The sequence below is a fragment of the Panicum virgatum genome, chromosome 9N, assembly GCF_016808335.1.
Source record: "Panicum virgatum strain AP13 chromosome 9N, P.virgatum_v5, whole genome shotgun sequence".
NCBI lineage: Eukaryota > Viridiplantae > Streptophyta > Magnoliopsida > Poales > Poaceae > Panicum > Panicum virgatum.
Window position 1 is genome coordinate 3,455,705 of NC_053153.1, and position 12,637 is coordinate 3,468,341.

Consider the following 12,637-nt stretch of genomic DNA (forward strand, 5'->3'; position numbering starts at 1 on the left):
ATTATCCCACACATTTCATATTTGGTACATAGAAGTGCAACAAAGCATAAGACAAATTTCATTAGATTCATACCTCGTTGTCTCCCTTGACCGGACAATCACATCAAGCACCAGCAGCACCCCTGGATTGGAAATTGGAACCACCTAGACGCACAACTACGCATGCACAAACTCACACATCAATCAATTTCATATTAAAGCTATGCGGCCTGTTGAAGGGGTGTAGTCCAGAAGGTAAGTGGTGCAAACACCAGAAGATGTAAGCCTAGCTTTAGAGCCTTGCAAAGTGCAGTTATCTCTACCGAAACCTATGTAATCCTAAATGCCATCAAATTGCCAACACAGGAAGAGAGAATAGAATGACAAGATTCAATAGCAGTAGAAATAGCATAGTGATAATAACATCTTAACGATCCCCTTACATATAGCCCCTACACAGCTTAAGCTGCTGCTATGAATGGTTCAGATGACATAGAAAACTGCAAATGGTCCCGATGACATAAAAACATTTCTCCAGTGATCCCCAGCTAGATCATGCCTCCTCATCACTATCCTCGGCCAACTCGGCGAAACCATTGGTTTGGTACTGATGAATGATGTCCCTCTCCCAGTCATCCGCAGCCTTGCACAGGGCTGCCAATCTAGCGAGGCTGGCTCTCATCTCCAGTTTCTCCATGGCTCCCGCAGGCTTTCCCTTGGCCTCCGCCGTCATGGTCCCTCTCTCCTCCCTACGACGAACCCTAACACACACTCTCTCTCTCTAAACCTATATTTGGATTGCGATGTTTTCCGGGCTTGCGGCGGCTGCGGTTGTGTTGATCCAGAGGACCTGGTCGTCGCTGTACTGTATATACTCCTGGCCCAGCAACAGGAGGGTGCCGGCTCGGACTCTCCTTAACCCCGGCCGGATCCGACCCTCCTCCCATCAAGGCGCCCACACGTAGCGTTGATCGATGCGGATGCGTTCAGCACCACACCGGCAGAGCCCTGAGCCCGCCCGTTGGAAAGCGGAGACCTAGTTGGGCCAACTGGGCCAGACCAACCCGTTAACCAAACCCTCCTGGGCCTGGCCAGGTAAACTGCATCGTTAGTTCCGGTTCTTTTTATTGCTTGCCAGTCTCGCGGATCAATTGCTATTGTTTTTTTCGACGAACACCACTTGCTATTGTTGATAATAAAACACCATTGAACACCATGCAAGCACATACAGCCACAAACACATTCATAAGATCAAATGGTTGAACACAAGGCACTACCAATATACGATAGGGTCTGTAGCCTAGTGTTTACAAGAGCCTCGTTAGCAGTGGCGGATGTACACCTCGGGCCACCCGTGCCATGGCCCGGGGTTCGGCCCAAAAAATTGCTAAAGAAGTCCAAAAAATTGCTGAAGAAGAATAAATATACTACTTCGCGATGACACTTGTTGTATGTTTTCTATATTTCCATTATGTTCTCGTGTATCTTTTGAACTTCCATTATGTTCTCGTGTATCTTTTGAACTATGAGTTTGTCGACGGCTGGTTTTTGTCACAACTATATTTAAAACTCGGCCCGGGGTTCAACTCAATCCTGGTTCCGCCACTGCTCGTTAGCATCTGAGTTCTTTGACGGCTCATTTTTAAAAACGCTCGTAAGGGTAAGATTTGCGTGTGTATGTTCATTGGAGAGAATCAAGAGATTCAATGCCAACTTGCGCATCAGAAAAGAGCAAGTTACGGATGAAGACGAAGAGGAGCGAGGCCGCCGACGCAGCTGATACAGTATGCGGTATGCCGAATTGCCAAGCACAGGAAGGAGTGAGGACATAGAAAATAGGACAAACAGGCTGTTCAAGCACCGAACAAAGGGAGCCCAAAATGTTAGCGGGACATCGACTTGGCCCATGATCGAAACAGCTAATGGGCCAACGTACAGGAGGCAACCTGACTGAAATACAAAGAACGATGTGTGCAGTGCGCTCCTTTTTTTTTTGAAAAAAAAAATGCAGCGCGCTCCTGGCCGGGGGCTTACCCACCGATTGCTGGAATTTCTTCCGGCATGACAAGTTACACATTTGTGCTTCTGGTCCAGGACGTTGTACTACTTGTTTAACGGGTTCATCTGGAACTGCCTGAACACGAGCTGACATGCCAGTGAAAATGAACCGCGCGAGCAGGAACAACAGATCGTTCGTGATGGCCGAGCAGAGCAATACACGGCCGGCGAGGTGTGATCATATGTTTTCGGCTTCTTTCGGTTTATTCTCTCTCACAAAACACTATTGAACCAGCCGGCTTTTCTACCAGCCGAAACAGACTATTTTGTTGCCGCCGGACAGAGCCGTGCCAGCTATTCTTGTCCCACAGGTCGGGCCAGAGCAAACTCGCCATGAGGCGCAGCAAAGGTGAAGCCTATTGGGGACATCAGCAAGCATTCGAATTCGCACTTTTCCAGGCAAAGGCGCAAAGCAATCATGCCTTGCATCACACAAGCAATTTTTTTAAATACATGCTGCTTCATCTACAAAACGTACACCCCAACACCATCTTTACAAACCCAAGAATCACAGCTCAAGTGAAGATTTTTTTTTTCTTTTACCGTGTAACAGAGAAACATAAAAAGTGAGAAATAGCTTGACGACCAAACCCGTCACATCACATTAAACCAACGAACGGACGAACAAACACCCAGTATGTACTAGCTACGCACAAACACAGCCTCAAGACACCAGCGCGGTGTTTAATTTCTCGCTGTCCTCTGCTCAGTGCCCTACCGTGTCTCGGCGCCGATGGACCCGTCCTTCTGGAGCTTCAGGCTGAGGTTGCTGAACCGCTGCCGCGAGTACTGCCGGGACGCCTTCCTCCAGTCAGTGCCGGCCTTCATCATTGCCGCAAACTCATCGTAGCTTATTTTCCCGTCCTGAAAACAGCGACAGATAACGCCTGCTTGTTAGGATGACCGGGCAGATTGGTCTTGTAACTAGATAGAGGGGTTTGAACTTGTCAAACCATAGTTCCTTTAGATTAATTACTCTAAACTACCAATCATATTACATCATGTGCCTTGTCATATCCTATCTTGGTCCCACATGTTGATAACGGTCAAACAATCCTTCTGTTAAATAAATGAATCCATGCTTGCAAGTAGCAGCATCTGAACTTTGACCGCCATGCATGCAGTCATAAGCAAGGCACATCTCTTCTACTCCACAAGCTATAATATTCGAAGCTATTATCATAGTACGATGCTTTCGTCTCGTTCACATTTATGATACTCCTTCACTCATAAGCATTTTACCATCCAGTATACTCCACAAATTAGTTTCTTGTTTATTCATGATGATGAGAAAGGATTAGTTTCATGGTCTGGAGAAGGTAGATTTTGCTTACCTTATCTGTGTCCACATCTCGGATGATACCATTGATAATGTCTTCATCATTTGCCTCCAGTTCGTCGGCCAGTGCCTCTCTAAGCTCTTCAATTTCAATGTACCCACTCTTATCCCGGTCGAAGTATGTGAAGGCCTTTTGAATGTGTTCGTCATTTCCTATTTTCCTCACATGAACAGACACAGTCACAAATTCCGCATAGTCCAGGGTCCCATTGTTATCAACATCAGCCTGCAGAGCATTGAAAGTAACATTAACCAGTTTGTAACATGGTATTTCTGCACTAGGTTAGTGCATCTTTCATAAGCAACTCACAGCATCCATTATTATCCGAAGGTCTGAATCAGGCATTTGGTTTCCAAGTTTACGAAGCCCAGCCTTGAATTCCTCGAATGTTAGCTTGCCATTCTTGTTCACATCCATTTTATCAAACATTTGCTTTATGTCAGCTGCTTCCTCCGCAGACAGATGCTCAGCAATTACCTGCAGATGTTTAAGAATAAAATTAAGTTACTTTAGAATGCACTTTCTATGCAAGAAAAATTATATATACCAATTTCTGCCCAATAGGGAAGCTGGTAACTTTTTTTACCAACATGCAGTAAACCCTACCCTTAGTGCTTTCTTCTTTAACTTGTTCATTGCAGCAAATTGCTGCAGCCTTGCTCGGACAGCATCACCGAGAGAAATGTCTGGCATCTTTTTAGAGTCATGTAACCATGGATGTTCTGTCCATTCAATCGACATTGCCAGAAAAGCAATGACAGAATAATTTGAAACATACAGTTAGTAAACTCATGGCCAATTTCTAGCATCATGTTTCGATTTAATAGACATACATTAACTCCTTTGAACAGACAACCAAACTAAGATAATCATCTAGTCCTTCTGTGTAACTCCCAGAATGAGAATTTTAGGGCATGTTTGGTTCATGTCAGCCAAAACATAATGCAGACACATCACCAATTAAGATTCAATTGGAACAGGTGATGGTGATGCTTACCAAGTACTTGTGCTGCAGTAAACCGAGTGCGTGGATTCGGGTCTAGCATCCTCCTGACAAGATCTTTAGCAGGCTCAGATACTCTGGGCCATGGCTCTCTTTTGAAATCTACCACAGATCGTATAATTGCTTGTGCTACTCCCTGTTCAGTTTCTGCACAGCATCACAACTATGGGATTATAATGGTGTTCTAACTTACCATTAGAAATGTATGCATTATAGATAAGAGGGTGAAAATACCTGCCCAGAATGGTGGTACACCACAAAGAAGTATGTAAAGTATCACTCCAGCACTCCAGACATCAACTTCAGGGCCATAGTTTCGCTTTAAAACCTCTGGAGCCATGTAGTAAGGACTGCCTACGATTTCAGTAAATCGTTCACCTGCATATGGAAGCAGAGAAGCCAATAGAAGACATAAGCGACTATTGAGCTTTCTTGTATAAGAAATGTGTAGCATATTTCCATAAAATGATCAGCGAAATTAGCTCAAATTTGCTGGGAAATGGAGCAAATTGCAAAGGAAAAATACTTGAAGACACTTCACTTTCTTATTTTATGTAGGCACAACAAATGCCATTTGTTCAAATAGTAAGTGAGTGCTCATTTATCAGCGAAACTTACCAGGCCTGAAGAACACGGACAGCCCAAAATCAATTGCTTTCAGAGGGGCACTCTCCTTCTTGTTTCCAAATAAGAAGTTCTCTGGTTTAAGGTCTCGGTGCATGACGCCGTGCCTGTGGCACATCTTCACCACAGAAAAAACAAGGATTCATGACATGAGACATATGGAATAATAGAAGAAATAAAGTTAGAATAAACGATGGAGCATTGCTAATGTGTGTCCTAGACCCATCGTGAGTATTACAATTAGGAATCAGGGTACTGCCACGGCCCACATTCGCAGTACAATGCATTTGAGATTTGACTAATATATCTCCTCAAAGCCGATTTGTTATTCATCAATATGATTAAACATTTATTAACATCATGAACTATCCCAAAAGGTTCAACAACCATTGAATTTCGCATGGAAGCTTATCCTAAGCTAGCTGAAAGCTAACATGCTTCATGTTCGCCAAATTGCGGAATTCATCAGTTCTAGCTCATGCCCAATCACCACCAATTCCATCGAAACAGTAGACAGCGCAAGCAACTAGAACAACTTGAGCAAAAACCAAAGAGGCTTCTCATCAAAAGAGAAGGAGTCGTCGCTCACCTGGACGACCTCCACGATGGTGCGCGTGACGGCGGCGGCGGCGCGCTCGGTGTAGTGCCCCTGGGCGACGATCCTGTCGAAGAGCTCCCCTCCCTCGCAGAGCTCCATGACAAGGTGCACGGCGTCCTCGTCCTCGTAGGCGCCGCGGAGGCTGACGATGTTTGGGTGCGCCGGCATGTGGCGCATGATGTCCACCTCCCGGCGCACGTCCTCCACGTCCACGGGCGTCTGCAGCTTCCGCTTGGAGATGGACTTGCACGCGTACCGATCCCCCGTGGCCAGCTCCGTGCACAGGTACGTGATCCCGAACTCGCCCCGGCCCAGCTCGCCGCCGAGCTCGTACTGCGCGCCGAGGTCCCGCCCCGTCGGGTCCCGCAGCACCACCAGCCCCGGGCGCGCCGGCAGCGGCGCCGCCCCGCGGTTGTACGCGACGTTGTACGGGTTCGCCTTCGGCTTCTTCCGGCGGTTGCTGCCTTCCTGCGTCGCCGGCGTGCCGCAGCAGTTGCCCATGGTCGCCGCGGCCTCCTAGCAGAAAGAAAAAAATTGGGGGCGAACCTGAACCCGGCGAGGTGGGTTCAATTCAACGGCGGCGGCGACTAACTGAAAGCGAAGAACTCGAATTGGAATCGGGGGAAACTCCGTGGGCTTTGTACCGGGACTTGGCGTGTGAGCTGGGTCGGGGGGCGGGGGGGAGTCCACGAATTCTGGACGCGTTCTAGAAGCGGGCAGCACTAGAAGCCAGCGCAGACTCGCAGGAGGAGGCTGGCCAATCTTTCTCGTGGTTTTTGGGACAAGACTGCTGGGTTTAGGGCGTGTTTAGTTCTCAAACTAAATTTTTTTTGTCAAATCAACAGTTTGACTAGATGTCGGGAGTATTTTTCGAATACCAATTAAAAAAACTAATTTCAGAACTCACCTGGAAACCGCGAGACGAATCTTTTGAAGCCTTTGACCGCATCATTAGCACAAGTGGCTTACTGTATCACTTATGGTTAATCATGCACTAATTAGGCTCAAAATATTTATCTCGCCGTGTACATCCAAACTGTGTAATTAGTTTTATTGTTTAATTACATTTAGTACTCCATACACGTATTCAAAGGAAAAAAGCACAAATTTCGAGGTGAAATTTTTTTTAACTAAACGCGCCCCCAAAAGATCCGACCTTTTTCGGGATTTCGTGGAGATGGTGGAGGTTTCAGCGGAATTAGCATGGATAACCCGCGAGGAATGGAGCAGTTGGCGGCGCGTGTTGGCTTCTGGAAATGCTAGTCAGCAAAGCAAGGGGAATAAACCTGGTCAGGTACTGTCCAAGAACATATTTTCTCATGTCCATAGAGTTGTCGGTTTAGGACGTGTTTAGTTATTTTTGCAAAAAAATTTTGCAAAAGAATCTTATCAATTTGAAGTACTAAATGAAGTCTATTTACAAAATTTTTTGTACAGATGGGTTGTAAAAATCGCGAGACGAATCTAATAATGCTAATTAATTTACGATTAATTAATAATTAGCGGATGGTACTGTAGCATTACTGTTGCAAATCATGTATTAAGTAGGTTTATTAGATTCGCCTCGCGATTTACAGCCCACCCATACAAAAAGTTTTGTAAATAGACTTCATTTAGTACTTCAAATTAGTAAAATTCTTTCACAAAATTTTGCGTTTTTGCGTTTACGGGGTGGGAACTAAACAGGGCCTTATATTAGGACCTGACTATAATGCCCCTTCATCAATAGTCATTTTCAGAACTCTGAATGAATTAGTTCCAACTATTTTCAAGCTTCCTCACTTGATTTGCAGGAGATCTCTTGGAATCCTGCAGAAAGGAAAGGGAAAAAAAAGGCTGGAAAGGGTGTGAAGACGACTCTGAAGTTTGAAAGCTCGGCAGGGAGACTTTGGGGGAGTGGAATTAGACGTCGCCAAGCGGGCCTGGAAGGATGGAACGGAAGGTAAGCAAGACAGCGACGTTTGCTTAAGCCAGCCCAGCCTCCATTTACGACACAGGAAGAGGAAGGGGAAAGAAATAGGCAGTTTAGTTCCCAAATTTTTTTGAGTGAAAATTTTTGGACAATGTTTGACCACTAATTAGAAGTATTAAATATAGACTAATTATAAAACTAATTACATTGATGGACGGGAAATCACGAGACGAATCTATTAAGACTAATTAATCCATCATTAGAAGTTGGTTACTGTAGCACGACGTTGTCCGATCAGGGTCTAATTAGACTTAAAAAATTCGTCTCGCAATTTCACCGGGACTGTGGAATGGATTTTATCAGTTATTTACATTTAATATTCCTAATTAATAGTCAAACATTGTTAGTTACTGTAGCATCCAAAAAATTTTGGAAACTAAACGGGCTAAAAGGTGAAAAAATCAATACTTCCTCGAGCTTCCGTGGTCTCGCGATTGGTCCGCGCGGCGATGGAGTCGTCGATTATTCTAATCGCCAGTCGTTCGTTGACAAGCGAGATTGCTTGGCGAGATCAACGTTCAACACCCGTGGGAAGCTGAAGCTTCTGCTCAGCCCAGTCCAGTTCAGACTTCACCTGACAGAGAGACAGCATTGTCGTGGTTTTAGAAGGAGGACCACAGCCGGGTGGCGTAATGCACCCGCATAACCCTAGAGGGTGGTTACCCGGGGAAATGCAAACTATTCCTCAGATCTACTCATGAAGTAACAACACAAGAACACACGAGGATTTAGAGTGGTTCGGACCGCCGGAGCGTAATACCCTATGTCCACTCTCTTGTGTCTATGGATTAGTCTATGCTCTGCCTCTTAGTGCTCTATCTGGACCTGAGTCCTTCTCTAACGGGCGTCCCCCTTTTATAGTGTAAGGAGGACGCGCACATAGGCGTTGGACCCCGACAGGCGGGCCCAACAAAGATGTATATTTTACTATCAAGAAGACATTAATGGTGCTACAGTGGTTGAGAATCTCTTCGTGGATACGTTTCATTGCACTGTAGACTCTCTATCCGAAGGGAGTCTTCACTTGTCCCGCGTAGGCGTTATGATACTCCGTTGCCGAGCTGTCGTGTCTAGCTGGCGTAGCAGACTGACGCGCGTGGCGTGGGCGGTGCCAGCGGCTGTACATCGCGCCTTGGTAACGCGCGACCAGCAGTACAGCCTGGCAAAAGTCTCCTCGAGCTCTGCTGTGGCAGAGCGCACTTAACATCTCCCACACTGAATGAGGTAGGTGGGCGAGTCTTACCGAGGAAGCTAGGTGGTCGCACGCGTGCGGACACATGACGGCTCTTGATCCCCTTAGGCGGGGTGTCTGTTCCTTCCCGCTGAGGGGTCCGGATAGTATATGGGGTCCGGGGTCTCGTGGGAGGTCCGGGGCCCCCGGCTGTTTGGCTGAGCACTTCCTTCTCCGGGACATGTGGTGACCCCGGACCCATCCCGAGCGGGAGGCAGGTCCGGGACTGTCGGTCTGGTGAGACGGAGCCAGTCCCCAGGGGTCCGGCTGCTCAGTGTCTTAGGACGTAGTTACGGATAACTATGCGGATCTTGACACAACAAGAGGTGGTACCCCAGTCTAGAGATACCGACAAGGATCAACGCCCAATTGAAACAGAAGGTTCCGTCCAGAATTCAGAGCTCGCCTCACCTTCTTCATCTTCATCAGAGCTTCAGGTTTTCAGATCCTGCGCCGTGCTGTGCATTTCTGAATTCAGAACACGGAAAAGTGCTGTCGTTCCGTACCAGAGAATACCGGTCACGTTCGCCCAATTGAAACAGAAGGTTCCGTCCAGAATTCAGAGCTCGCCTCACCTTCTTCATCTTCATCAGAGCTTCAGGTTTTCAGATCCTGCGCCGTGCTGTGCATTTCTGAATTCAGAGCACGAAAAAGTGCTGTCGTTCCGTACCAGAGAATACCGGTCACGTTTTCGTTTCGGGAAATAATGATTTGCCACATTTCTTTGTGACCCGGGAGGGAGTTCTTCCTGGGAGTGCATTTCGTACTGTGTGCTGGGTGCTGGTGCTGCAGATTCGGGTTCCTTTTCTGATGGCGAGTTGGTGTGAGCCCCTCTTTGTAGAGGAGACAGTAGCCGAGTAGCGTACTAGCGTGCGCATCGGATACGTGCGTCCCAGTCCACGGGGAGCCTGCATCTGAGGAAAAGCAGATCAGCAGGCGCCAGAAAAGGGCGAAACCTTGTTGCTTGCATTTTCGCTGGATGGTAGTAGCATGTGTCAGCAAGAAAGGAAATGCAGAAGGTTCTGTTCGGTCTTCTTTAGAGGTGTAGGCTCTGAAAACAGATGAGCAGAAGGTTCAGTTCAGCCAGCGGTTTGACAAGGTTTTATTATCCACTGTTCCCGCTTTTTTCTGCATAAATTGCGCACCAGCATTTTGTGCTAGTGAAGGCACCATGTAGTTACGGGAGTACAGTCAAAAGACGTGACCCCCACCCTCATCCGCCGAGGAGGGCCTGCTTTGGTTCCCACGCTAGCATTCTATCACGCCTCTTCTTGTCCTCGCATCAAAAATCAAATAAAATCTATTTGTAAAATTTTTTCAGAGATGAGTGTAATTTTTCGCGATAAATCTAATGACGGTAATTAATTAATGATTTGCTACAGTGATGCTACAGTAACCATTCTCAAATCGTGCGGTCAAAAGCCTCATTAGATTCTTCAGGGTCACTAGCGCTGGAGTTCTGAAGTTGGTTTTATAAACTGATTTTGTTTGACACTATAATTAATAGTCAAACTATCACTATTTACTAGCACAGCACAAACCAAACGGACCAGATCACACGAGCAGTGGCCATGCCTCAAGACAAGACAAGGTGGTGGTTGGTGATCGATCAGGCGTTGGCAGGTAGCTCATGATCGTAGAATAAGGAAGCGCCAGGAGTTCACATCTTGGGTGGGGGTCGCGTTTTATTTTATCGGTATGGTGCTGCTCCAGGAGGGGGTAAAAACGTGTAAACCTGAAAAATTGACGTCGTTATGGTATATATGTGATGAAATTATAAACGATGGTATGGAAAAGATATGCTAATTTTCGATGACACGTAGAGGATGAGCTATATTTTTCAATAGCACATAAAAAATTTGGTCATCTATCTATCTAGAGCCAGTATCTCGTATCGTATCCGAACTAGACGTACAACCCGCACATTTGCGCGGTTAGTATTGAAAATTCAAAAATTAGCTATGTTGTTGCAAAACTAATTTTTTACCATACATCATCATATTCATTATCGTAAATTATGTTTTATTGTTAGTTTAAACAATTCAAATATGATCTATCTGTAATAACAATTTGATTTGTTGAGCTTTAATAATATTATGCATATATTTTTTTATTTTCGTTTTATTTTGATTGATTGTTGTTAGTTTTAGTTTTTTACTAATAGTATATATTTGTAACTTGTACATAGCTAATTGGTATTTTATATTTAATTTTCATAATGACATTGGTGGGTGATTTTTAATTAGGCACAAGGATATTTTAGGCTAATTTTTTTATCATAATAGCAATGATGGGTAATTTTTATTTTTTTTATTTTTCTCCAATTAACATGGAAATTTCTAAGGCCTTGAGAGCGAACGTGGAGGCTCCGTTTGTTGACCAAATAATAAGATAATAGATCCTTCCCTCCCTGTTGCTCTGGACGACGGCAAGCAAGGAAACGCAGAAAGTTCGATTCGGTCTTTTTCCCAGAGGTGTACAGTAGGCTCTGAAAACCTAACTAATAACAGATAGGCGTAAGTTTCAGTTGAGCCTGAAGGGATGTAAGTTCCGTTTGGACCTTCAGAGTTTGTGAACATCTTAGACTCCGGAAAAAAGATATCAGGACTCGCATAGCAGCTTCGCTTTCCGGGTCCTGCGCATGTCTGTCTTCTAGTAATATTCCCCCGTTTTCCCCTTTCCAGATGCCGCCTTTCTTCTTTCCAGATGGACGCAACTGAAGATGTCGACGAGACATTTTATGAGACGAGACGACGACGGTGCGTGCGTGTGCCCAATGTCCAGATGGTGGGTCCTTAGCACACGTCCCGGTCCGCCATGTGCTTGATCTACTAGAACGGAGAAACTCGATCGCACAGAAAGCAGAGCATTCGATGTAGACATGTCTGATCCAGGTCCTATTCCAGATGCAGTGCCGTCGGTTTAACTGTCACGCCTTCATGTCCTTTTTATTCAGACATTTCATGCTTCGTTCAGTTGAGCTGAGGAACCTATCCTGGAGCTCTACATCCTGTATATTCATGTCGGTCCATTCGATAAGCCAATTCCTGTAATAAAATGGAACATTTCCAATGTATATACATCATCTAAAGGTTCCGGTATTTTTGGTTTGTATCTGGTGAAAGTAATCTTGCCTGAAACTTGTGTGTTCTCTGCTACTAGGTTCCTACTGTTCCCTTCAAGTCTGCATACAGTGAGATCTTCAGGCAAGCAATCCGATCTCAAGGACGATAGCATCGTAGTACACCAGCAGTTGCAAGTGGCATACATACTATTTTCCAGGATTCACGCTAGTGTTTATTAACCGTGCACGAAATCGATCGGTGGATCACGGACTTCAAATCGGATCTCCATGACCACCCCCATGCCTGCCAGGCCAGGCAGCAAACCAGACCCAGGCGCTCGAATTCGGCCGCATCGGGGACCTGCCTCGTTTGAGTGGGCCGGAGTCGAAGACAGACCGGTTTGCATGGCCCACAATTGGGAGGCCCATACACCGCCAGAAAAGGGGAACCCAAGAAGGTCTCCCTATCCACTCAAAAAAAAAAGGTCTCCCTATAGTGGTATGTTTCAGACGACGCCCTTGGACGATGGTCGGGGTGAACCGAGAGCCGTCGCGCCGGAGAACGCGACGCGCTTGGTGGTGGATGGAACGTGACCAACTTATCACGGGCATGTTTGTTCATGAGACAGCCAGTCAATCGACGGCCGAGATCTTCCCGCGGAGCTGGCAGATGAGCCATCCAACGACTCTTCTCCACCCGCCTTCTCCGGCGGAATTGATAAAACCCAAGGTCGGCGCAGCACGCTGAGGACGGCGGAAAGAAAAAAA

The 12,637-nt window shown here is 46.1% G+C and overlaps 1 protein-coding gene across 1 annotated transcript; it reads right to left on the minus strand.

Moving 5' to 3' along the window:
* Positions 1-2,428: 2,428 nt before the first annotated feature.
* Positions 2,429-6,393, minus strand: LOC120691457 (calcium-dependent protein kinase 8). The gene is made up of 8 exons (XM_039974531.1): positions 5,594-6,393; positions 4,999-5,122; positions 4,615-4,758; positions 4,375-4,527; positions 3,984-4,099; positions 3,687-3,854; positions 3,372-3,602; positions 2,429-2,901 (listed from the first exon to the last, which is right to left on the minus strand). Exons 1-8 carry the CDS (start codon positions 6,101-6,103, stop codon positions 2,752-2,754), a joined length of 1,596 nt encoding a protein of 531 aa, XP_039830465.1. The 5' UTR covers positions 6,104-6,393; the 3' UTR covers positions 2,429-2,751.
* Between the last annotated feature and the right edge of the window lie 6,244 nt (positions 6,394-12,637).